General features: G+C 40.1%; 1 protein-coding gene across 2 annotated transcripts in view; it reads left to right on the top strand.

The window, feature by feature from the left end:
• ADGRF5 (adhesion G protein-coupled receptor F5) overlaps nt 1–27,197 on the top strand; it is a 58,739-nt gene that overhangs the window by 7,716 nt on the left and 23,826 nt on the right. For both annotated transcript variants that reach the window (XM_026707712.2, XM_026707713.2), the window contains exons 2-10: nt 4,446–4,566; nt 5,779–5,848; nt 7,392–7,547; nt 10,815–10,994; nt 12,163–12,281; nt 13,981–14,039; nt 17,639–17,775; nt 18,617–18,820; nt 21,226–21,444. In XM_026707712.2, coding sequence (XP_026563497.2) covers nt 4,465–4,566; nt 5,779–5,848; nt 7,392–7,547; nt 10,815–10,994; nt 12,163–12,281; nt 13,981–14,039; nt 17,639–17,775; nt 18,617–18,820; nt 21,226–21,444 — 1,246 coding nt within the window. In that variant the 5' untranslated portion in view covers nt 4,446–4,464. The remainder of the gene's footprint in view (nt 1–4,445; nt 4,567–5,778; nt 5,849–7,391; nt 7,548–10,814; nt 10,995–12,162; nt 12,282–13,980; nt 14,040–17,638; nt 17,776–18,616; nt 18,821–21,225; nt 21,445–27,197) is intronic.

Genomic DNA, 27,197 nt, shown 5'->3' with positions numbered 1-27,197 from the left:
ATGTATGATTTTATATACTATACTTAGATCGGACCGAAGGCCACGTAGTTCTAGGTTTTCTAGGTCTAGAATTTCAAGTCTGGTGGCATAAAGTATTCTGCAAGGAGTAGAGGAGTGGAGAACTCTTCTTGTGAAATATTCTGAAAGATTCTGGACTTTCTCAACTGTGTTAATATCAGATACGTAATATGGGTTCCAGGCTGATGAGCTGTATTTGAATATTGGTCTAGCAAATGTTTTGTCTGCTCTAGTTATTAGTGTAATATTACCAGAGAAAAAGCTATGTAAGATTAGGTTAACAACTCTTAGTGCCTTTTTGGCTATGTAGTTACAGTGGGCTCTAGCACTTAGGTCATTAGAGATGAGTACTCCAAGGTCCTTGACAGAGTTTGGATCCTCAACAAGGTCTTGACTATTTTATTTTCTGATTTTTTTTGCCAATAGGTAAGACAGAGCATTTATTTGTTGAGATTTGAAGTTGCCATTTGTTTGACCAATCTGATACATAGTCGATGTCTTTTTGAAGAGTAGCAGTATTGTCTGTGCTGTTGAATAGCTTTACCTCGTCAGCAAAGAGAACGCAGTTGCTCTTAATATGATCCCAGAGGTCATTTATGTAGAGTATGAAAAGAGTTGGTCCTAGAACACTGCCTTTGGGGACACCACTGTTGACAGGTACAGGATTTGATAGGACGCTCCCAACTTTGACCATTTGTTGCCTGTTTGACAGAAATGCTTCTATCCAGTTATGCAGGTGTCCAGAGGTACCGTAAGATTTTCGTTTTAGTAGTAGTTTGTCGTGTACCACTGAATCAAAGGCTTTACAGAAGTCTATGTAGATTGCGTCTATTGCTTTGCCCTGATTGAGTTGTGTAGTCCATATTTTTTTTGCAGAGTAAGAGTTGCAGTTTGCAGGATAGTTTTTTTCTTTAACCAAATTGTTTATTAGAGAGTAGGATGTTTGTCTCTAAGTGGAGGATGATGGATTGGATAATAATTGATTCCATGACTTTACAGGTGACGCAGCATAAAGAGATTGGTCTGTAATTTTCAACTAGGCTGGGGTCTCCCTTTTTGAAGATGGGGATGACTATGGCTTGAGACCATAGGTTTGGCAAGGAGCTGGTCCTGAAAGATTTTTCAAAGATTATGCTTAGAGGTTCTGCTATGGCAGTGGGTAGCTTTTTTAAGAAGTAGGCACATATTCCGTCCAGTCCAATAGATAGAGATGGTTTTAGATTGAATAGTGCTTTTTCAACATTGTCTTCTGTAAAATCAATAAGTATTAAATCATTGTTGTTGTCTATGGTTCGACTAGGATATACTGGGCATGATCCATTGCTGTTTACAAATACTGAGCCAAAGAATGTCTTAAAGACGTTGGCTTTAATGATCAGCCTCAGGTGATTCCTGGCTTAGTGTCTCCTGAGGATTCACAAGAAGAGTTCTCCACTCCTCTACTCGTTGTAGAATACCTTATGCCACCAGACTCGAAATTCTAGACCTAGAAAACCTAGAACTACATGGCCTTCGGTCCGATCTAAGTATTGTATATAAAATCATACATTGCAATGTCCTACCTGTCAATGAATACTTCAGCTTCAACCATAACAACACAAGAGCACACAATAGATACAAACTCAAGGTTAACCTCACCAAACTTGATTGCAGGAAATACGACTTCAGCAACAGAGCGGTCAATGTCTGGAATACTCTACCTGACTCTGTGGTTTCTTCCCCAAACCCCAAAAACTTTAACCTTAGACTGTCTACTATTGACCTCACCCCTTTCCTAAGAGGTCTGTAGGGGGCGTGCATAAGTGCACCAACATGCCTACCATCCCTGTCCTGTTGTTTCTTTTGTTTTTTCTTATATGTGCCCATTTCATATATTCATAACTATGTATATACTTATACCTATTATCTTGTAAGCAATTGACAAATCAAAATAAATAAATAAATAAAAATAACATCCCACTGGTTCAGCTGGAATACTTTCTTCAGAGTCTGAGTCCTGGGCCATGACAAGAACTGATCCAGAAGAATACCATGGTTGATGGCATTGAAAACCACTGGGATGTCAAGGATGTATACACTACTTTCAATTTTGTCTACCATCCAAAAATTTGACCTATGCTCTTCCTTTCCATACTCAGGCCTGGATCCAGATTGAAAAGAGTCCAGAAAATTTCTTCATTCAGAATCCTCTGAAGTTGCTGTGCAACCAACTTCTCAGCAACCAACTTCTCAGCAACCTTTCCTAAAAAGGAAAGGAAGGAGGACAAAAATGTGCAAAACAGTCTAGCATTGACTTCTTAAGGGCTGAACCACTGCCTGTTTAAAAGGAAGAGGAATCAGCCCCTTCACTCATGGAAGAATTCACCCTTGCCCACTGTCGACCACATATCACATCCCGAGTGGCCTCAGGTTGTGCATCTAATATGTGGCTCCTAGGCATGAGGTTCCCATCTGCTTCCTCAGTTCCAAAAGAAATCAATTCCTCCTGGATAACTAAGCAAGACTCTAACTAACTAAGCAAGAGGTATCTCCACAGAACCCACTCCAAGACGGGAATCTAAGTGGGAGTAGATCTGAGTGATTTTGTCCAACAGATGCCCAGCATATTCTTAGCCATAAAAAGCCACTAGTTGACCTTTGCTACCATATTCTCTTCAAATAATTGTTTGATGGAGGGGGGAAAAAAGAGGATCAATATTGTGCATTGAGTTCCAATGGCCAAAGCAGGCAATAATAAACAATAATATATAGTAAACACAGGGTGTTTCAAAAGGACAAAGGAGAGTTTCCCATCTTGTAGAAAATAGGGACTGGTGCTGATTCTTAGGAACTTACTTAGGAACTTAGGCCAGTAGTTTACTAATTAACTTTCCCAGCAGGGTTGTTCCGAGAGTAAAAGGTTATAAATTGGAAAATGGTGTGTACTGTATTATTCAGTTTCCCTAAACTTGAAAGGTTTGGGTAAAACAAAAAGTTATTTAAAAAGTGGTTGTATTCATGCTCTTATCTAAGCCAGAATTTGCTTTATTTGGTTTTGCTTTATTGTGTTGCATGCAAGATATGAATAGTTGAAATATAGAGGTTCTTGCAGTTTAATAATCACAGAAAAATGTTTGACTATTGAATAAATCTGAAACATGCATGTAGATGGTGCTATGGAAGGCAACTGAGAATTCTTTTTCTGTGAATAAAAAAACTTGTCAGGAAGCTTCAGAGGCAATCTGGTAGTATTTTTCAAGAGTAATACATTCATGGTAAGGCACAAGCTTTCAAGAGCTACAGCTCAGTTCATCACATGCATGGAGTGGCTTAAATAAGGTAGGATTTAAATATATTGGGATGGAGTGGAGTGGGAAGAGAGAAGAGTTATGCAGATGAAGGTTTCATGACAGATTTCATGTTCCTTATCAATTAACAAATATAATGTGCTACAACTCTTATGTATGTATTTGTTGGGGCCCGTGATGGTGTTGTCGATATATAGTAGATGGGGAGGCAGAATAGACATTTGGGTTTTTACCAATGAAGTTTTATTCCTCATGTTGGTGGTCTATCTTCTATCTAAAAAGTCCTTCCTGAGACTCAGCCTGTATTTGCTGATTTGTTCAGGAAGAGTATATATTTTCGGATACTTAAGCAGTCAGTCAGTTAGTTTAGTTGACCAGCAAAGCAGACCTAATCTATATACCTGGCAGCATGAGTTTATTAAAAAGATATTTGGGCACAAGATTACTAAACTAACACAAGGCAATAAAATTTTAAGCAGAAAAAGCTTCAAGGAAAAGGCACTCAGATACTAAAGGGAAGCTGGCATCAGCTGAATAGGACAAATTTATTTGAGGGATTGATTTCTGATCTGGTCAGTTCCCAGGCCACCTTCAGTTAGGAATCCAGAAAAATGCTAGATTGGATACAGGAGGCGGAAGATGATTTCATATTTAGATATGCTGAAAGAAACACTAGAGGACAAAATGTTATGCTTTCTGGGATCAGAAGGAATTTATTTGCAGACCAATAATTGCTATGCATTGTGAACTGAACAACGTGTACAAGTGGCCTTCAACTTACAACCACAATTATGCCCAACATTTCTGGTGCTAAGCAACAGTTGTTAAGTGAGTTTTCCTCCATTTTACGACTTTTTTTTTGCAACAATCATTAAGCGAATCACTGCAGTTGTTATTATGTTCTTAATCTGGCTCCTTCATTGACATTGCTTGTCAGAAGATCGCAAAAGGTGATCACATGTCCTCAGGACATTACAACCGTCATCAATACAGACCAGCTGCCAAGCATTCAAACTTTGATCATGTGACTTACTTTCAAAAAGTAAGCTTAATTTCTCTGGGTTGACTTTGAGTAAAGAACACAGTGTTTCTTTTTTTTTTTATATAAACATAAATAAAACTTGTTTTCCTTTGGTGCAGCAACAAAACACAGGAAATAATGTTCTTTTGGAGGATAGCCATGTTCAGCGCTCTCATGAGGGTGCACACCTCTTCCCAGATTTCATGGAACTTCATCTTGGACACCTTCATCTATTCATCTGTGAGTACCTATAATGTTCATACTTGCTCTGGCAGAGGATCAGATCTTACACATGACGTAGTAACTTGGAATTCTGAGAATCTATAGTTCTAATTATCTAGAGCAGTGGTGGCTAACCTTTTTGGGCTCCTGTGCCAAAATTTGTGTGTGCACTTGTGCTTGCGCACTCGTGTGCCAGCACCTAGGAAGCAATGTGCGTCCCCCCCCACGCCCCCGGTGCATATCTGTGCAATCCCCCCGCCACCTTCTTACCTGCACTTCGCCTCACAGCTGATTTTTGGATTGGTTTGAGTCCTTTTCGGCCTCCCAGAGGCTTGAAAAAAGCCTCTGCAGGCTTTGCAGGCCGAATAATAGGCCCGTTCCATCACTTCTGGTATTACAGGAAGTGATGAAACAGACCTATTATTCATCCTGCAAAGCCTGCAGAGGTTTTTTTCAAGCCTCTGGGAGGCCGAAAAAGGACTCAAACCAACCCCCAAATCAGCTGTGAGGTGCACGTATGCGCAGTGAGGTAAGTTTGCCTGCGGCTCTCATGCCAGCAGAAATGGCTCTGTGTGCCACCTGTGGCACACGTGCCGTAGGTTCACCATCATGGATCTAGAGGCTACAATAAAAGAAGGTGTCATGTGTCACTGAGCCTCCAAGAAGCAGTTCAGCAGCATCTTGACTTTATGTCTTTCTAAACTGTGTGGCGATTACATTGTCAATATCTTCTCCCGCATAATAGGGAATGCTAGAAGCTCTAACTGCTTGAGGTAGCAAATTCTCAAAAATGGAACAGTCTTTTGAGAATTTGCTACCTTCAACAAGTATAGCTTTGTAGGATCCAATCTGGGTCAGACACTGGGACCAGAGGTTTTATCTTCTGAGCTTTTTGACTCATGATGAAGCCCATCTTCAGGGAACTCATCTCTAGTCTAGGGTGTGGGGGGAGAGAGAGAGAAGTTCCCCAAGGCTGGGCTTGGAAGACAAAACCTCTGGTCCTGTTGACCAACTCAGATTGGGTCCTGCAACTTTATCCTGGGACATGTATGTATATTCACCTTCATTCATGAACTATTATGTAAGTGTTGTCTCCAGAAAGTTGAGTCATCGGGTGGTTGAAATTCCTGGTGGTTGATACACCAGGAATGAATATTTATGGTTCTTCTTGAAAACCCTCCCCCAATGCATAATTATTTTCTTATAAAGAGGAAACTGCCTGTCTTTCAGATTCACAGCAAGTGGGGCAAAATAGAGGAGAACACCACACAATTGGAGTTACACAGACAAAAGCGCCAAGGTGGGTGGATGTCTTTTAACATCTTTTGCTTACCAACAGTAGCTTCAGCTTCAGATACACATCAATTTGTACAATCACTTTGCTTTGGTAAATGATCTGATTTCTGCCTTGCTTGCCAGCTTGCCACAACTGGACTAGACAATTCCATTGTTAACAGAGTGATCATAAAGTAAAATGTCACTTGACCATGCCTGACTTATGACATCAGTTCCAGCTGCAGTTGTGAAGCAAATAAGGTGCAATTGTTAAGCAGAATGTTATAAATACTGATAGAGACTGTTTGTAACCCAGGGTTGAAATGAGTAGTTCTGAGCCAGCTTGTTTTCTTGCAGATATTTTCTTAATAGGTAGAGATGGAGCTTGCCCATTCACAAAAGGATGGCAGTAGTGCATGGTCAATCTCAAGCAAACTGGGCAGAGCATCCCAAAGTCATCAAGGAATGTGTCATTGGGATCCCTGGGCATCACACTGGGAGATGCAGAGATAGGATACAGGGCAGCTCAAAAGCACCAATGCTTGTTGTGGTAAACATACAGTATAACATGTTAAATGGAGTTTAATTCCAAGTTACAGTTGCAATTGGGATCAGTTGCAATTGGGACCAGGACTGCCATCACTAAGTAAGGGGGTCATAAAGTGAAATGTCACATGACCACATTGGTTAGCAAAACCAATCCAGGCAGTCCTGGTTGTTGTTGCAACCCAAGATGTGTGAGTCATTAAGTGGGGAGTGGAGTGAGTCCCAGGTAAGGAATGTTGGGGAAGGGGTAGGGAGGTCCTGAGAGATGATGCAATGTCAGGTCAGGAAGGCCGGGAAAGGAGGGAGCTGATGTGTGTGTTCATGTGTGCAATTGTATGGAAGCTGTTGGAAAAAAAGGACCTGAAGTGCTTGTGATTGCAAGGTGGCCATGGAGAAGGTGCTGGGTGAATGCATTTGTGCGATTGCCAGGAGACCAGGGTGCATGTGTGTGTATGTGTGTGTGTGTGTGTGTGTGCATGTGCTTGCACAATCACAGGAAGACCAAGGAAAGAGGGCAAAAGAAGAATTTGCAGCCAATCTAATCTTTTGGGTGCGTGGGGGGGATGATGTTCCAAAGGATCTGAACCATGATAGAAAAGGCTCTCTTCTTGGCTCTTGGATAAGACCCATAACACGTCAACCTTGATGGGATGGGTAGATGTAACCAGTGAGGGGCAGTCCCTCAAATAACCCAGCCTCATGCCATGAATGGCTTCATAAGTTATTACCACCACCTTGAATTGAACCTGGAAGCAAGCATATTGGCAACCAATGCAGCTGCTGGAACAGAGGTACAACATGCACTGATTGAAAAATGCACATATTTGCTTACATTGCTGCATTCTGTACTAGATGAAACTCGCAAGTTAGTTGACAAGATACGCTCATTGTGAGAGATTTTCTGACTCCTGGGCCTGGGATTTTCTGGCATGGACCGTCATTGAGAAGAAAATAGCAGAACATGGCTGAATCACTCTTATGACATAATTAATCATGACAGATAATTTTTTCTCCCTTGTTAGACATGTTGCCAGAATACACGATTGCTGTGGAGATAAACTTTGTAGACATCTCACTCCGGGAGGACCTCAGAAAATTTTTAAAAAACCTTAGTCTCCCAGTTTCAGTAAACGTCTCTGATTCAGATATAAGCATTTCACAAATTAATATTACTACCAGTAAGTAATCTTTCACCATTTACTATCAACATTTGCTTTTTCTATGTTCAATTTAATTTTGGGGTATTTTGGTGTGTGTGTGTGTTAAAAATAAATAGCTGGATCAAATCTGTGGTACATTCTTAATTGTTTAATTTCAGTACTCCTTTACATTCTTAAAAATTATTGAGGACACTAAACAGTTTTGGTTTGTTGGGTTTATTTATTCATTTAAAAATAACAATAACAAACCCCAAAAACTTTAACCTTAGACTGTCTACTATTGACCTCACCCCTTTCCTAAAAGGTCTGTAGGGGGCGTGCATACGTGCACCAACCTGCCTACCGTTCCTGTCCTATTGTTTCTTTTATATTTTTATTTCTTTTAATTTTCTTATATGTATCCATTTCATGTATCCATAACTATGTTTATACTTATACCTGTTATCTTATCATTGCTTGACAAAATAAATAAATAAAATAAAGAAATAAATAGTAAACCCATTACATGATCACTAACTTTAACCCTAAAACTGAGTTATTCTGAAAACAAACATATTTATATCCTAAACTTGCTACCTTAAAAAATCCTAACAAATATAAGAAAACACAAGCACATATGTTCAGGGTTGGGATCCTACCGTCATAACAACTGCTTCACTTGATGTGCATGCACGCCAAATGCACACTGTGCATGTGTGTGCATTACACTCCCATGCACATTACTTACAAATCACCAGGTCCGGCAAGCATTCAGCTGCTCCAGCTGACGAGTGGCACAGCTGTGCCGCTCAAAGCAGCTGAGGAGGAAAAAGCAGAGAATAAAGGACAGCATAGAGCCCAGGCAGGTGAGTGGGCCAAACAGACAACTAGAAAATTGTTGCAGTGAACCAGTTTGATATCAGCTGCTCTTTGGAGCTACCGGTTCTATAGAACCGGGTCGAACCAGTAACATCCCACCCCTGCATATGTTATTACCCATCAGAGTGATGACTTCACCACTTGTCATGTAGTCCCTAAAAAACTACAGTCTACCTTTATGAGAATAGGAATGGAAAACTTAAATAATATTTTAGTATCGTTATAAAAATAGTTTTATAGACTTTTCAGACTTCCCCCCTTGAAAAGGTCCCAGAGTCCCAGAGTCCACAGAGAACCATTGCTTTAAATAATCACTAAATGTTAGATCATATTACCTTTGCTGGCACCTCACACTTTTGACAGGCCTTGTCCAGGAGCCAAAGGAATAGCTACCAAGAGACTCATCCATTATTTCAAAATGAAACAAAACACATTATATTAATATTTGCTAACACCTGACAGCTCTTCTAATATGAAGAGAAGGGAAGTCTTCTGGGAACACAAGAGCCTCTTTGCGGTATAGGGTGGCTCTTTGCGATTCAACCCAATGGAATTAACTGTTCTCATGTTCCAGGAAGTTAGAAGCACATTTCGTTCACTTAGTTCCTTTCTCCTTTAATGTCCTGATCAGAGGTTGGAGGGTGAATTTCTTTTGGAAGCCATAAAAGGACTCAGAACTAAAAAGTATTTGGGAGAATTAAGATAGGCAGGAAACACTAAAATATTTATAAAAGATTAGCAATACTTCCTGCAATAGATAAAATTCTGTAAAACAATCTGATTTATCAAAACAGTATATTAATCTGTTTAATGTACTTAAACATTTGTCCTCCCTGTTTCTTGACATATTGCTTCAATCCAGTGGAGAAATGTGGGCACTGGATCAATCATATTTGGGTTGTAAAATCTGTAGTTTGACAGTTCAGATTGGATAGTTCTTTTACTGGTTTAAAAATGGTGTAGATTGTTCAGAAAAAATTCACACAACCCTTCCTTGTTCTAAAAAATGACATTTATAGTGGAATCTCTACTTGGGAAGGAGGACTGTAGTGAGTGTTCAGCTCAGCTTAGTCTGAGTGGACAATCATTTAAATATGATCCAGCAGTTCTAGGCTGCATTAACCGAGGGATAGAATCACGATCACATGAAATGTTAATACCACTCTATAACACCTTGGTAAGGCCACACTTAGAATACTGCAGCCAGTTTTGGTCACTATAATGTAAAAAGATTTTGAGACTCTAGAAAGACTGCAGTGAAGAGCAACAAAGATGATTAGGGGACTAGAGGCTAAAGAATGGTTCTGAAATTGGGTATATCTAGAAAAGGACTAGAAATGACATGATAGCAGTGGTCCAATATCTAAGGGGCAGCCACAAAAAAGAGGGAGTCAAACTATTCTCCAAAGCACCTGAGGGCAGGACAAGAAGTAATGGATGGAAACTAATCAAGGAGAGAAGCAACTTAGAACTAAGGAGAAATTTCCTGACAGTTAGAACAATTGGAATGGGATGACTTGCCTCCAGAAATTGTGGGTGCTCCAACACAGGAGGTTTAAAAAAGAAATTAGGCAACAATTTGTCTGAAATGGTATAGGATTTCCTTCTTGTGCAAGGGGTTGGATTAAAAGACCTCCATGGTCCCTTTCAACTCTGTTACTTTGTTTTTTGGTTAGGTTGTTGGCCTCTGTTAAACTCTTTACTTGCAGATATTTATTTATTTGTATCCCACCTTTATTATTTTTACAAATAATTCAAAACATCAAACATATTCAACATACCTTCCTCTCCTATTTTGGTAAGAATCACGTTATACCTGAAACAACTGGAAGCCCTTGGTCTGAAGGTCAACGTTCCTCTTGACATTTGATGTTCTACAAAGTACTCTGTAGGGTTTGAAGGTCACACCCTGAAGTCAATATTATCCAATGTAATGATTTAACTGATTAATATATTCATACATGAACAGATTAACCATACTTAATGTTTGCTAGAGAAATTGAGACTAAGAGACCCAACGCATTACCTTACCTTTGTTACTGCAGATCTGATCCAATATTTTTAATATGGCATGAATCAACCTGTGAGGCTAAAAAAGTGATTTTTAAAATATATTATTAATTTACAATTAACCAATATTCACAGTGTGTTTAGGGTTTAACCTAAAACACTTTTGAAAAGCCAGAACTAAAAAAAATTAAACCCAACCTGGCTAGCTGGGGAATTCTGGGAGCTGAAGTCCATACATGTTCAAGTGGCCAAAGTTGAGAAACACCGGTTTAGGATCTTGGATATTCAACCCTCCAAGTTTGTGTAAGGTTTGAATCATGCATACAGAGTAACCATAATCAATGAGATGAATAACATCAACAAGATACTATGATTTAAGTCTTTTTTTTTTCCCCTCTTTCTCTTTTCTTACATTAGTATGCAACTCAGCTGGCACTAATCATTCTCATTGTTTCTGTGAACCTGATTATGGATGGTCTGCCAAGATCTGTAAAGCATATCCTGTCTGCCCTAATACTACAATGGCAGCGGGAAAGAGCTGCAACTGTATCGCGCAGATTCCTCCTCAAGGGACTTTTTGTGAACTTCAGTCAGAAGGTAAGAGGAGGTGGCACATGAGGATGAGTGGTGACTTAGGGGCAACAGCAAGTCATTCATGAAAAAAATAACTTTTCATGGTAATCTGCCAAAATGGAAGCTTAACGTATTTTCAAATTAGAAAGTTCTGATATATACTCTAGGATAGCAGCTCACAGCCTTTTCAGCCTACATTTTACACCATTGCTATTTGCCAATTCTTCACTTCCTGGAATCTGTCAAATGTCATCTGAATAATGTTTGACTTCTATAATCTATGCAATCAAACACAATCAGAAATCCGTTGTAGATCTTTATCGTCATCCTATGATTTGCAAAATTTGAAAAGCCTCCTACATTTTGCAACTGCATTGATTATATTTTTATTCCACTTATCCTAAATCCCCAATATGGGGTGACCATGGTGCTTCCTGAGTTCTCTGCTACATCTAATTGCATTGGTTTAGAATACTTTGATTTTGAAAATTGAGTGGGAAGCTATCATGTAGAAAATCAAAGCATGGATCTCAAGCATTACCTGCATTTCTCATGGCTATGCCCCCAGCACATAAACTGGAAGCATTCTTAGAAAATAAGAGGATAGGTGGCTGCAACCTTCTGGTAAATGGGTCCTTTATGACTAGCCATATCCACCACTGCAACAATTGTGGGAAAGTGTCTATGGCATTTAATCAACATTCTAAATATGTCAGTTGATCTCGAAGAATGGCTTGGTTTCTCTTGTACACTAGTATACATATAATGGGCATTACCTAAAAATTATCTTTTCACAAAAGAGCCCCTTCTCAGTCATTTCATATTGTTTGTGCTCTGTTCCCATCCTCCATATTTATTAGTTATTTTCTATTTAATTTCTTGTTTTCAAGACAATTTCTTGTTTTTGTTATATTACTGCTCCTACGCCAGCCCTACGATTTTAATCCCTCTATTGTAGGCATTGTTCCATTTGTTCCCATTGCCATATTTCAGATTATTATTTTCATCTTCTCCATGTTGTCATGCAAGCTCCGGTAAAAGAATACATAACTAAATTAATGTGAATTTTAAATGAATGGACTATTAAGCATTTAGCCAAGACTGAGTTTTATGATTAAATGAGGCTTTATTTTCAGATCTTTATTTCAGCTAATAAGAATATTTTTCTTCTTCTTTTTTTTTTTTACCACAGATATGCCTTCAGTGCTCATAACAAAAATGTCTGTCCGACTTGATATACCCTTCAAGGATGCTCTATGGGATTCATCCTCTGTGTTGTTCAAACAATACAAACATGATCTTGAGAAAGCAGTAAGTCTGAGCTGGTTCTTCAGCTAAAACATGGCCAAGATATTTTAAAACTCTTATTACTTAGCTGAAGAGGATTTTTTTTCAAGGTGTCTAGATATTTTGGGTGATAAAAACAAATGCAAGTCCCATTTTGTAGTCTTTTTAGTACCTCAACTAAACTCTTAACTTAAGCCATCCAAATAAGTCCTCCATAGGCCTTTCATATTGCACAGTTTTCACTCCATGTCCATTTACAAGCTGTTACAAAAGAATTTGAAACTGACCTTGGATTATCTTCATTTCTGGTGGCTCAGAACAGGCAATAAGCCAATGTGTTCTCTTTCCAGATGACCAATAGGAGGATTTAAAATTGTTATTGAAATAGCCCCTGAACTGCCACAGCTCCTGGAGCAACAAACATTGGCTTTCTCCCACAACACTGTTGGTTATTGGGTTTTTATTATTGTAAGTGTATATAACTATACTGAAAGTGTGAACATGGTCTCTAGTTGTCTATGGAGAGTCATGTTTGTCCCAAAGCCACTTTTCAAAAGGCAACTGGACTGTCTCAGTTTTTTTCCTTGAAAATGTTTTGTTTCTCATCCATGAAGCATCTTGAATGAGAAGCAAAATGTTTTCAAGGTTAAAAAAGCTGAGACAGTCCAGTTGCATTTTCTGTATAGTTGGGAATGGAACTGATACTTTAAGTGGTCTATGAACAATGCTGCATTTTTATGGGACTGATAGTGGCAAACTTACACAAACAGAAACATATTTTTAATTGAAACACCTATATAACAGAAAGTAATAAATGCTTGCTGATGTATGTGGGTCCCAAGTTCCTAAAATGGAAGATAATCCATACATATATTCAACTAGAGATTATCTGGTGATAGCATAGTGGAAGAGTAGAAGAAGCATTCTATATATATACAGCCTTTAATGTAATAAAGGAAAATATTTGTAGCTCAGAGATGAAATGAGGGCTCCTTGGTGCTCTTTGAGATTGGTTGATTTCTTGCAGATGTTTCATTACCCAAACTACATAACAGCATCACTGCTAGTAGGGAGTTTGTGTCAAGTTATAGTCTAGTGGCTTGCCCTCTCAGTGTTGGTGGGTCTTGGAGGTTCTTTGGATGAGATGTTTACTGTTAGCTTGTTTGGCAAGGAACTGCCAAAGCCTGGGAAACTATTAAGCCTGGGAAAGTATTTATTGAATGGACTTACTTTGATTAAACTCTTTGAATTAAAATTCAGGTTATACTAACCTTCTATCTAATACCTTTCAGATGTTTTAGAACAGCATTCCCCATTTTTTTCAGCTTGGCACTCAATAGAGGTGGCGGGGGTGGGGAGAAAGGATGGCTTTGCATGTGCATGCTCGCCGCTTTCACAAATGAAGCTTCGTGCTCACCCACCACTTCCATGGCCTGGTTCCAAACAGTTTGGGAGCCCTGTTTTACATAACAGTGTTCTTAATTGATAAGTATGCTGATTGGGTGTTATGGGTATTGTAATCCAACGTATCTCTTTGTCCACTTTTAGTATATTATTTCTATATTAGATTCAGCAAAGAATCCTTAGCCCATGAGACCAGGACTGTGAAAATCATATTTACTTGATGTTTCATGAAAGTATGTAAGATGTCTGTAATAGTAAGTGAAATAATGTGGCCTTAATTAATAATAAATACTCTGCAAAATGTATTGCTTTCTTTCAGTTTATTGAGGGCTATTCAGTTTTACCCGGTTTCATAAATGCAACAGTTACAAGATTCAGGTATGAAAACCGTTTTTGTTTCATTTGAAAAAAATATAGGAAAAATGATTTGTTTCAACTTCACATAATGATCCAATTGATAAATGCTAAGCATAAAATGAAAACTAGCTTCAAGTAATGCAAACTTATAATGCAGAGAAAAGCCTTTTTGCAGTAAAATCAGCAAAAAAGCATAATCTATAGATAATACAACCTATATAAATATAATATACAGATAATTGAAAAACAAGTTTGTCATAGTTAAAGATATTGTATTAAGAACAGGAAGCCCCTCGGCATGGAACCCAAATAGGTCAGGGTGGTATTCAGCAGGTTCTGACCAGTTCTGGAGAACCAGTAGCAGAAATTTTGAGTAGTTTGGAGAACCGGCCAATACCCCCTCTGACTGGCTCCACTCCCATCTATTCTCTGCCTCCCGAGTCCCAGCTGATTGGCTGGGTCTTGTTTGGTTGCTCTGCACAGGAGAACAGAGCTGGAAAACAGGCCAGTGGGGTGGAGAGGGAATGGGGATTTTGTAGTATTCTTTCTCTGCCATGCCCACCAAGCCACACCGTGCCCACCAAGCCACGCCCACAGAACCGGTAGTAAAAAAATTTGAATCCCACCACTGAAATGGGTGACTTTGGACTAATCACTGGGTCACCCTGAATTAGGAAGTACCATCCATGAACAAGGTACTAACCAATCACTCTTGAAAAAAATGTTGCCAAGAAAACTGTATAGATCTGTTCATATAGTCACCTGGAGAGTCAAAACTCATTCAAAGAATCATAACACCTGCATGGATATTTGAAGAAAGCAAAATAAAATATATTGGCCATGATAAAAATCCTCAAATCTATTCTAGAGCTATATCTTTGTAGTCATAATGTTGTAATACCTATTTTAAATTTAAGAGATTGTTCCCATCATGATCACCCATCAAGGATTACTTTTTGGCTCCTATACAATTTCTTTTCCTCAATCCTAATCTCCAACTAGCAAAAGATCTCTCAGGGCATTTTCAGTATATTCTGGAGTGTCCATAAGAAAAAGAAATCTTTCTTCCAGTTTTGAAATTTTCATTGTTCTTTTTTTTATAAAAAAGTTTTTTATTTTTATAACAACAACAAACAAGTAAAACCTTTCTGTTCAATAGTGTGTCAGTTGGGTACATATATCTTTGTGCACATAGTAACATTCTCATACATATTTTACTTATATATACTTATAATCGTTCTAATCAATATTTTATATCACATGTATCACTTGTTATATTATCCTTAACATTGTAATTATTGACTTTCAATGATATATTTCACATTCATTTTCTTACTCTATCTAACTCATTTGTTTATCGGTAATGATATATTATACTATACTTACATATTTCAATTTCTTACTCTTTTTTCCAACCATTCATAAAATAAATTCCAAATTTTATAATAATCTTTTTCTTCTTGTTCTCTAATTGCCATTGTCAATCTACTCATTTCTGCACATTCCATTGTTTTCTTATTTCCTCATCCATCGGAATTTTGTCATTTTTCCAATTTTGTGCAAATACAATCCTAGCTGCTGTTAAAACATTGATAATCAAATATGTTAACTCTTTATTGTAACCCTCAGGCAAAATTCCCAATTAAAATGTCTCTGGTTTTAAATCTATATGCTGTTTTATCATTTTCCCCAGCTGCATGTATATTCTAGTCCAATACTTTTTAGCTTCTGTACATGTCCACCACATATGGTAGTATGATCCTGGTGACTTCTGACATTTCCAGCACTTCGCCGACTTATCTTTAAACATCTTGGCAATTCTTGTTGGGGGTAGATGCCACCTGTAAAACATCTTATACAAATTCTCTTTATAGGGTGTTGACATAGTTAATTTATAGCTTCTAGACCATAATATCTGCCATTTATCCAAATCTATTCCATATCTAAAATTTCTCCCCCATGCAATCATTGATTCTTTTACTTGTTTTTCCTCTAATTTCACTCCAAATAAATAACTATATAATTTGTTGATCAACTTCTCTTCAGTGCCTGTTAGGATTTTATCCAATTCAGTCAATTCCTTATAAAACCCAGCCATCTTAATATCTTTTTCATACCTTGTATGTATTTGCAAATACAAATACCAATTTATATTTATCCCTTGTAACCCTAATTCTTGCTTTGTTTTGAGTTCACTCTTTTCATTTAAAATTTCTTCATATCTAATAATGTATTCCTTTCTAAAAAGCTGTGGATATGTAAAAGCTTCTAATGTTGATAACCAGACTGGTATTTTCATATAATGATAGTCTCTTATTTTTTTCTGATACTGTTAATAAAGCATCCCTAATGCAGTGTCTCCTAAAGTATCCATGTACCTTACTTTCTTTGTACCATAAAAATGCATGCCGCCCCAATTGTAAATCATGGCCTTCTAGTGTTTATAATCTGGCATTTTTCAATACAATCCATTCCTTCATCCACTTCAATATTGTTACCTGGTAATATAGTTCCCAATAGGGTAATCCAAACCCCCCTCTCAACCTTGCATCTGGTAGTAATTTTATCTTAAATCTAGTCTTTTTCCCCTGCCAGATAAATTTCAACATCATTTTATTTAAATCTTCAAAGTATTTTTTTTTCAATCTTATTAGAATTGCCTGGAATAAGTATAATATTTCTGGCAATATATTCATTTTAATTGTCACTATTCTACCAATTAAAGATAGTTGTAAATTTTTCCATGAAATTTTCATTGTTCTGATTGTATCATTGAGAAATTTAGCATACAGACACATAGATGCTGTAATATAGGGACAGTAATTGAATTCAATGGGGATATTATATTTCTCTTCATTATAGAATTGCAGAGGTAAACATGCAAACACAATTTAAACACTTAAAACAAAGCAGTGAATATTTTAATTCATCTTTAGAGTCCATTATACAATTCTAGCACTTAAGATACTTTGGGTTTCCCTCAGTAAGGGTATTTTGGTGGGGAGAGGTTCAAGGACAGCATTTACTAGAAAAAACAAGCAAACAAAGAAACAATTGTCAGGAAGATTGGTGGGCCATCTGAAGTAGATTCTGGAGACCTAGGAAGATGGAAAATCTACTGCAGAAGCAGGAGTTCACTGCTGAATAGCCCTTTGTCCTGTTAGCTATAAGCCATCACATTGGACTGTACTGCTATCAGGGTTCCAGAAAAACTGGAAATGCTTTTGAGTAGATAAGGCAGAATTGTAGACAAGAATGATGAAAAAAGTCCACATCTAGTTTTCTTTTCTTTCAGCTACCATGAAAATATAGCTTTAAAAGCCATTTAAAAAAATTAAGGTTTTCTCTATCCAGTCATGTCAAATCCAAGGGAGGTAATGCTCATTTCTGATTCCTAGCCAAGGGAACCAGCATTGTCTGAAGATGCTTTCATGATCATGTGGTCGATATGACTATATGCTGAAGGTGCACAGAATGTTATTACCTTCTCACGAAAGTGGTACCTATTTATCTACTTGCATTGCATGCTTTCAAACTACTAGATTGGCAGAAGAACGATATTGTGTATAATTTATTACATAATGAGCTTGACCTTACTGGACAATATTCTTTTTACATAGGCCTGGAAGCATCGTAGTTAGCTATGAAATAACCTCAGCAAAGCAGATCCCGCTTGAAAATGCACATCCTGATATAGCAGCTCTCTTACGTTACCCCTATCACTTAGCATCCTCCACTTTTTCAACAGAAGTCTTTGGTAATGTTTTTTAATGCCTTTTATTTAAAATGTGTGTCTCTGTTTTGGTGAATACAGTTGCTGTCCTTGGTGGTGAGAAAATATCTTTAGAGTTTTAATTTAATTTTACAACCACAGGCCAAGCTATGATAGTGAAGAATCAATCTTGGAGATTCAGCCTTTAACATGGATTTGTGAAAAGGTGGCCATTGATTGGCACCACTTTGTTTGAAAATGATGTTTGTATTCATTAAGCTAAATTATTGTTAATCACCTTGGAAAATCCCTCATGCAAAATTATCTCACCTCCTGAACCAGAGCTCCTTTGAACTGAATGTTTAAGGCAATTAAGATATCCATTTCAATGTCTTCATTTTGCTAGGTAGTTTCACTGTATTATTTTGTACTCTTTTGAACAAAGCATATTCAGAAGAGTACAAAATAATACTATGAAGTAGCTGATCATTATACAAGCAATACTCTGTATCATATGTTGGTTCACATATGAATATGAATTTTAGAATTCATATTTTGGAAAATTATTAGTTTTTCAGGTTGAAACAGTGTGTCGTCTACGTGTGTGTGATATGTGTATAGATGTATATGTATATGTGGCTTGCTGGATATTTAGAATGAAAGATTAACTATGTATTGAATTATAGGACTATGTAGAGCTTCATTTTCACTCCCCAAAAGAGTCCAAGAGAGTATAAATATAGCATCTGTGTCTTATATCTTAAAATAGCAATTTTCCCTAGACTGAACAGCAATCATTAAATTGTACATTTTACTAAATTATACATGGTAATAATAAATATTTCAGTTCCACCAGTTTTGAAGAATTCTCTTTATGCCATGCTAGGTAAAGTAAATATCTCTACTTCTCCTGAACACATTTTCGAGGGAGATACAGTAAAAATAACCTGCACAACAGAATACATTTCAAGAAAGGTGACCTGGAGTTATAATGTCATCAAGGCTGACAGGCTTATATTTACAGACGAGGTTAAAGATGGAAGCAAGATAGCAACCCTGACAATAACAGACATCAAGTTGAACGAAGCAGGTAATTCTGAATTCCAAATAGAAGGGTGCTGGAGCTGTTGTTTGTGTTGCCCGATAATCAGCAGTCAAAGGGTCTGAACCAATTCTTATAAACACTCCCACCAACATTAGCAGGGTAAGCCATTGTATATAAACAGGGAACAAGCCCCACACTTCCTAGCACTGGTGATATTTCCTAGCCAGGGAACAAAATGTCTGCAAGCAAACAATCAAGTTCAGAGAGCATCAAGAATTCCACAATTCACCCCGAGCTACAGATATTCTCTTCTTATAAACAGTGCTGTAGAAAGGCAGAAAATAGATCCAAAAATTTGTGGCCCTTGCAGTCCATTGTTGGAGCCAACAATGTCCCTTTTTAAACTGGGATTGTTTGAAAATAATATTCCTCGTCGATCTAAAATTTGGCCAAGTATAACCAAACATACTCATTCTATTATGCTGGGAAAACAACATGCCACCACTGTCAAAGTTACTGAAGTAACTAGTTACTGAAGTATGGCATAAAACGTTACTCTTACTTGAACACTGCTGGCCTCCCAACTGTAGACAGAATATACTTAAAGATTGGATCAATGCTGACAAACACCATGGAGCCTGCTCCGATGCATTCCCAATAATAAACTTTCTTCCACCTTCAGCAAATTTCCCTCCATCAGTGGTGAGATTAGCAGTAGGTCTTCTGTGCTCAGAGCTTCAGCTAGTCTCATGTCAGAATATCAGCCCAAACTGTGTGCCAAAATGAAATCAACAAGCAGGAATTCAGTGCAGTGTGTGTTCTGGTCACTATTCCAGGCATCCCTATCCTCCTCTAGTCATTTCCATTTCCACCAGGATCTCCGTTTTTTCCTATCAATCGTTAGTCGGATTCCATGCCTTCAGCAATTCCTCCTTGAATCCCATTTTCCCTTTCCCAAATATATTTTGCCCTTCTGCAAACTTTGAAGGCTGCTGAGATGTTGTTTGTATAGCAGACACACAGCATTGATTGTATTATGCTGGCAAAAGTCAGAAAACAGCTGTCTGGAGGCAGAGGAGGCAGATGGGTGAAGATGACCTTGGTAATGGTCTAGGGTGTGGCTGAAGATTATTTTATGAGTTTCGGTCATCAAAAAACAGTGAATGAGCCATCCTTGTGCCAGGGCAAGCAGCATGTATGGATGAGCTGATAGCTACCTAATAGCATTAGCATGTCCTCTCTCCATTATATCAAAGATCTTGGTCAGCTATTCCAGCAAATGTCTCCAGGTTGTGGTAGGAGACTGTGGAGGTTTTGTTGGGAAACATTATTAACTTTAACGTGAGTCCTTTTGTTTATGGAACCAGCAAAGACCAGAAAGAAATGCATTATGGATAACTCCCTTCTCAGAGCAGGAGATTTAGAACTTAGACCATTCCCAACAAATAGCTGGGGAATCTCTATTTGGGTTTCCAGTGAGGAAAGTGTACCACCCTTCTGGTTAATTGGCTCCATCTACACTTATTGTTAAAAGGTGCTTCCTCATTTTATCTCACAAATTTCATTGTAACTTAAGTCCATCAAATCTAGCCCTGCTCTTCAATATTATTGGTTATATTTATGAAGCAGTTCTTCAGATAACCTATAAAGTGTTGATACATTCTCTCTCAACCTTCTCCTGTCCAGTGTCAATAGACTCGGTCATAAGCACCACACCAGTGTGAGGTTAGTTCAAAATGACAGCAGGCACATAATGAAGACATGTGGAATTTGCCCTTACATATTTGTTTCTCAGCAGTGAATACAAATGTGTGGGTCATAGGCTTTGTGTGCTCTGACATTTGTCTGCCCACTGTGGTTGCCTATGGATCCTGTTTCTGACCAGCTTTCCTCATGCCACCTATTTGATTGATCATTTGGTGGCCTTCTTTGAACCAATGCTAATTTTCCTATCTCATTCTTAAGGTGTGGTGCCTGAAATGATGAAGGCAGGCTATGTTTTGTCACTGTTACATAATTTTTATTGAATAACTTTTTACCAAAACTACCAAAAATTACCCTGCTAGCCTATATTATTGCTGCACTCACAAGTTTGAACAAGATGGTTGGGAAACTCTCAAGAGCACATTTAGGATGGAAAACAAATTCCTGTTGCACAACTAGAGGTATGCTGGCTGGTATGATGTTAGCTGAACTAGTTATTCTATTAAAGCAAAATAATACTGCATTGTAAGTTTTTAACTCACCCTTCTGGTTCATACTCAGTTTGGGACGGACTATTTCTCTGAGATATAGCCTCATGTATTAGAACTGCAGCATACATTTCTTTTATTAGAGAACTGTGATAAGCTTGTTATATTTCAAAAGTGGCTTTTGTTAATGTGTTAAGTGTTAAAAGTATGTTATTTTAGGAAACTATGTTTGCCCATAACATATTTGTCTTTTTGCAGATAATTTTACTTGCAATTTTAAAGATGACACAGGGAAATTGTCCTCAACATACATAGGTGAAGTTAATATAGTGGTCTCTCAAATTAAACTTGTGCCATCAGAAAATGTTTCTATTGTCTGTGATGGTACAGATAGAAGAGAACTAAGCTGCTGCACAGATAGAGACATACAACTTTTCTCTCCTTATTGGAGACCCAATGGAGCAATAAATATTTCAGGTATGTAGCAATATCATCTATACTAAGAGCTGATTATAGCTGATCACTTTACTCTTTCCAGTGCTCTTTATATAGAAAGTGTAGTTGTCTCTCAACATTTGTGTTATTTTATGGATCACAGAATATTGGACACGAATATGGGCCCAGATTCTGACTTTCATACATTTCTCCATCAAAGCAAAATCAAGACCAGAACCTGAAATTGTGTTACTTTCGCTTGCTCCACCATTGTCTAACTTGAACTGGCCTATGTGTTAAGCAAATTCACTGTTTGCTCCCTTCCTAGACCAAAAAGATAATAATCTTTGGTCCTGGAGAGCTCCAATCTCTTGATGTCAGTTGGAAATGTGGGGCAGAAAGCTAAATGCTTTCCTATTTCTGCTTTCTCTTCTCCTTCACAAAACCTAGACTTCCAGATTTGCCTGCAAAGGGGAGAATGAAAGTAATTGACCCGTCAATGGGAAATGTAGCATTCATCAGAAAAATTGAGATCGAAAAATTGACAGGCTGCCACAAAGAAGAGGGAGGGGGATCAACTTATTTTCCAAAGCACCAGAGGGTAGGCCGATGTGTCTCCACTTGGACCCGATCCAGAACTGCAATTGCGAGGCTAAAAAAAGGATCCCCTGCCTACTGTCCCACAGCTTGGCAACACCCAGCAGCCTTTGTTGCTACAGTCATGAGCCCACAGTATATTGATTTAATTATTATATTTATATGCTGGCCATCCCACTATCTAAAGCAACAATGTTTTAGGATGTCTAATTTTTTTACTATTATTTTGAGTAACTTAGGTTGGTTAACTATTATTTTGCATGTACTCAGCCTTTTACTGTGTGTGCAATGAATTCTCAGCTCAACTCATCTCACAGGTTTTTATTGGGGGGAAAATGGAGGGCTGAGCACTATGTACACTTCCTTGAGCTCCTGTAAGAAAGGTGGGATATAAATTTAACAACAACATACAAATTCCTCTTCATTCTTCTTCATAATTCCACTGTGTTGTGGAGCAGCGGACATACGAGGCAGACTCAGAGCGGACAGTTAAAAGCTTTATTCAATGAATAAAGGGTTGCTGCGGTTGCCGAGGCTAACAGGGCAGATCAGCTGGTGGCAAAAGCTGATGCCGTTTGACAGCTCCTTTTATAGCTGGCTGTCAAACGGCATCAGCCAATGGGAGCAATTGGCGCTCCCGCCAGAACTGCGGACCTGAGTAGAGACTGCTGTCAGTTCTGTGAATACCACACTCCTTTCCCCTGGCCAGGAGCATGCATAGTCCTGTAAACAGGCCGGCCTCCTGTGCTGGCGGTTGGACTGCCTGAGTCCCAGAGGATCTCTGGCTTGGGCAGAGTCCTTCGCCCCTTGGATCACCTTGGAAGCTGCAGGAGTGCAAGTTCAATTGTCAGGGACCTTAGTCTGAGTGCCTGGCAGTGTTCCAGGTAGGTTTCTCCATTCGGCATGCTTCGGGCGCATCTTTTGGCTGGGTGGGTAGACCGGGTCATCTGGCTGGGAGTCCTCAGCATTCCCTGGGTAGACTGGGTCGTCTGGTTGGGAGACTTCGGCATTGGCTGGGTAGACCGGACCCTCGCCGTTTGCTGGGTAGACCGTCTGGTTGGGAACCTTCGGCGTTAGCTGGGTAGACCGGACCCTCAGTGTTTGCTGGGTAGACTGGACTCTCGGCGTTCCCTGGGTAGACCGGCCCCTTGGCATTTGATGGGTAGACCAGTTCCTTGGCATTTGACAGGTAGACCGGTTCGCCTGGGTGGGGACTGTTGGTGTCTGCTGGGTAGACCGGGTCACTTGGCTGGATGCGGGAGTCATCAGTAGTCTTTCTCCTATGCCTCCTCAGCTGGTCTACGTGTCGGCGCCACATATGACCGTCGTCCGGGAGGACCCTGTAGGACCTTGGCCTTATAACTGATATAACCTGTCCTGGAACCCATAATGGGTCCCCTGCATAATTCCTGGCATAGACCAGGTCATGCAGGGCGAATTCCCTGGTAAGGCTGTCAGAACCCAAGGGGCTGCCAGGGGTGTAATGGGGGTGCAATCTATCCAAGGTGGTCCTAAGGCGCTGCCCATTAGCAATTCTGCAGGTGATTCGTTAGTCATGGTACAGGGGGTTGTATGCTGGGTCAGAAGGTATCTGGACAGTTTGGAGTGCCAGTCTATCTGGCCAAACCTCGCCAATGCTTCTTTTACTGACCTAATTGCCCTCTCAGCCATCCCGTTGCTTGCAGGGTGAAAAGGGGCTGTGAGGATGTGCCTGATGCCCAGATTGGCTGCGAAAACCTCAAACTCACAAGAGGTGAACTGGGGGCCATTGTTGGATACCAGTGTGTCAGGGAGGCCATGGGTGACAAATACTCTGGTCAGGGCTCTTGTGATGGCCAGTGTGGTTGTGGAAGGAAGAAGAGCCAGGTCAATCCATTTAGAGAAAGAGTACACTAGGACTAGGAAAGTCCGCCCATGCACTGGGCCTGCCAGGTCGATGTGTAGCCGAGACCAAGGGGCTCCAGCATCCTCCCACCGGGTAGGAGTGGCTGCAGGTGTGGCTGGTCTGGTAGCTTGGCATGGCTGGCATGAGCTTACCCAGCTGGAGATCTGGGCATCGATGCCTGGCCACCACACATAGCTGTGGGCCAGGGCCTTCATCCTCACGATGCCCAGGTGGCCTTCATGTAGGACCTTTAAGACTGGCTCTTGTAGTGTGGCAGGGATGACCACCCTTGTCCCCCACAACAAACAACCCTGTAGGAATGACAACTCTTGCCTGTGAATCTTGAATGGTAAAAATTCAGGAGTGTGTTGAATTGCAGGCCACCCCCTTCCCACCCAGTCCAGGACTTGGGCAATTACCTTGTCCCTTTAGGAGTGAGTGGCAATTTCTTCAGCTGTAATAGGCAAGTTGAGTTCATTGACCTCAAAAATGGCATGTATGGGTGCGGGGTCTTCGACTGGCACTGGTAGGGGGCAATGACTGAGGGCATCTGCGTGGCACATGTTCTTTCCCGGGTGATGCACTAGTTTGTATGAATAGGCGGCCAGGAACAGAGTCCACCTGGTCATCCTTGGTGATAGGACCTGTGGGGTTTGCTTGTCCCCTGACAAAAGGCCTAAAAGTGGTTTATGATCTGTTATAAGTTCAAAGTAGTGACCATAAAGGAATTCGTGAAACTTTTTTTAACAGCAGCAACTGCAGCCAAAGCCTCTTTATCAATTTGGCTGTAGTTTCTTTCTGCAGCAGAGAAGGTTCTTGAGAAGAAGGCAATTGGTGCCTCAGAGCCATTAGGGACCCTGTGGGTCAGAACTGCCCCTACACCAAAGGGGGAAGCATCTGCTGCCAGGACTAGGGGCAGCTGCTGATTGAATTGAATTAAAACTGCATTAGATGTGAGCAAGGACTTGACGGATTTGAAGGCATGGGCTTCCCTAGGTCCCCAATGCCAGGGGGATTGTTTATCTAAAAGTCTGTGCAGAGGTTCTGCTATAGATGCTTTATGTGGGAGGAATGCAGCATAGAAATTCAGAAGCCCTAAGAAGGCTTGGAGTTCAGTCTTGTTGGAAGGTGTGGGTGCCTCGTGGATAGTCCTGACTTTGGACTCAATTGGGTGAATACCAGAGGCGTCAATTCTGTAGCCTAGAAAGTCCACTTGCTTAGTGGCGATGGTGTACTTCTCCCTCTTAAGTTTGAGGCCATGCTGCCTAAACCGCTCAAGGACTGTTCTGACCCTCTGTATTAGTTGTGTCTTATCCATAGCTGAAACCAAAATGTAGTCAAAATAGGGGACTACGCCTGGAAGTCCTTGGAGAAGCCTCACCATTAGAGATTGAAAAATTCCAGGGGCTACACTAACACCAAATTGGAGACGTTTGCACTTAAATGCACCCCTATGTGTGACTATGGTTTGTAATTCTGCAGTCTGTTTGTCAACAGGAAACTGTTGGTAGGCCTGGGACATATCTAATTTTGCAAAGATAGTCCCAGGCTCAAAGGTGTGTAAAAGATGTTGGATGACAGGGACAGGGTATGCGCTGACTTGCAGGAAACGATTGAGGGAAGTTTTGTAATCAGTGCAGATTCTCATGCTGCCATCTTTTTTAAGTGGGGTGACTATGGGGGTCTCCCATCTTGCAAAATCTACCGGTTCTAACACCCCTTGCTTTAATAATTTATCTAGCTCTATGTCTAACTTGGGGTGAATAGCAAAAGGTACTCTGCATGGTTTAAGGCGAATGGGAGTTGCCTGTGGGTCTACATTGAATGAAATAGGGGTACCAGAGTAACACCCTAAATCTTTGCTAAATACATCAGAGTAGTCTCTGAATAGGGTGACTACTTCAGAGGTTGAAACAGCGTGGATACCAGTTATGCTGAGGCCAAGAGCAGGGAACCAATCTAGTCCCAGTAAACTAGGGAGGGCACCATCTACTACCACCAAAGGCAAGTGGCCTTTGAAGTTTTGGAATTGGACTAAAAACTTGCCTTTCCCAAGGACAGGGATATTCTTGCCTTGGTAATCACACAGAGTCAGGTGGCAGTTCAGGAACTTCTTCTTGGACATTCTGGGATGCATCTTCTTCAGGGTTTCCCAGGAGATGATTGAAAGTGCAGATCCCATGTCCACCTCCATCCTGCAAGGCTTACCTTCTAAAAAAGCAAAGATACTTATTTTGTTAGAGCCTTTTGAAGTGTGATCTGAGTGGTAGCAGGTATAGCAATCCTCAACTTGCCTTTGAAAATTAGCAGTAGGTTGAGGTCTCTGTGGAAAAGTTATCCCTGCTTGGCAGACTCTAACTAGGTGGCCTTTCTTTTGACAGTTCAGGCAGATTGCATTCCTGAACCTGCAGGATGCCCTAAGATGGGTACCTCCACAGCTCAGGCAGATAGGTTGCTGCCTGGGGGTGAGGTTGGTTTTTTGCCTAGGTCCTTCTAGTGAGGGCTTCTGTTGTCTAAGGCGGTTTACCTCCATTGTGTCTTCAGGATTTTCATCTAGGGAAACTTCCTCAGAGCGAACAGTTGAGCTGCCTTGCCTGATAGGGGTCCCTTGTATTTCAGCTGCTGACAGAGCAGATAGCTCAGCAGCTTGGGCTTCCTCTATAGCTATAGCTAAGGTCAGGTCTCTTTTAGCTAGCAAACATCTTTGAAGCCTCAGGTCCTTGACCCCACAGACAATCTGATCTAGGAGCATGTCTTCTAGGTAATCTCTGAACCCACATTGTAGGGCAGCTGATCGTAAAGCTGCCATATACTCACTAACTGACTCCCCCTCAGACTGCTTCCTCATCCTAAAGGCATGTTGGGAAGGCTTAGGGGAGTAGTGGTTGGAGAGGATCTCTTGAAGCTCCTCCCAGGGGATAGTTCTAATAGAACAAAGAGCAACCAGTGCTGTAGCAGTGTCAAAAACCGCGGCCCCGCAAAAACTAAGGAAGTATGATTTTTTTTGGTGGTCTGTGGTGTCTGTGAGGTCTATCGCATCTAGGAAGCAGAAGAAACGATTTTTGTATGATTCCCACGTCTCAGCAGTCGGCTTGAAAGGTGGGAATGCCGGGCTGGAAGTCATTGTGAGGCAGCAGCATCTGTCTTTTCAGCAAGGGAAGGTTTTGAAAATCGCATTCTTAAAAGAGTGATTGCGGCTGCGCCTGTCAGGCGGCGTCTGTCTCCTCAGCTGTGGAGGCTTTTAAACTTCGTGCTTGTGGAGAGCATCAGCGTCTGCGGCTGTCAGCTCTCGGTGGCTCCGGCTCTTTTTAAG

Source organism: Pseudonaja textilis, chromosome 1, assembly GCF_049901715.1.
Source record: "Pseudonaja textilis isolate UNSWEBS1 chromosome 1, rPseTex1.2, whole genome shotgun sequence".
Taxonomy (NCBI): domain Eukaryota; kingdom Metazoa; phylum Chordata; class Lepidosauria; order Squamata; family Elapidae; genus Pseudonaja; species Pseudonaja textilis.
Note: the sequence above shows the minus strand (reverse complement) of the source record. Positions and strands in the feature narration are given on the sequence as shown.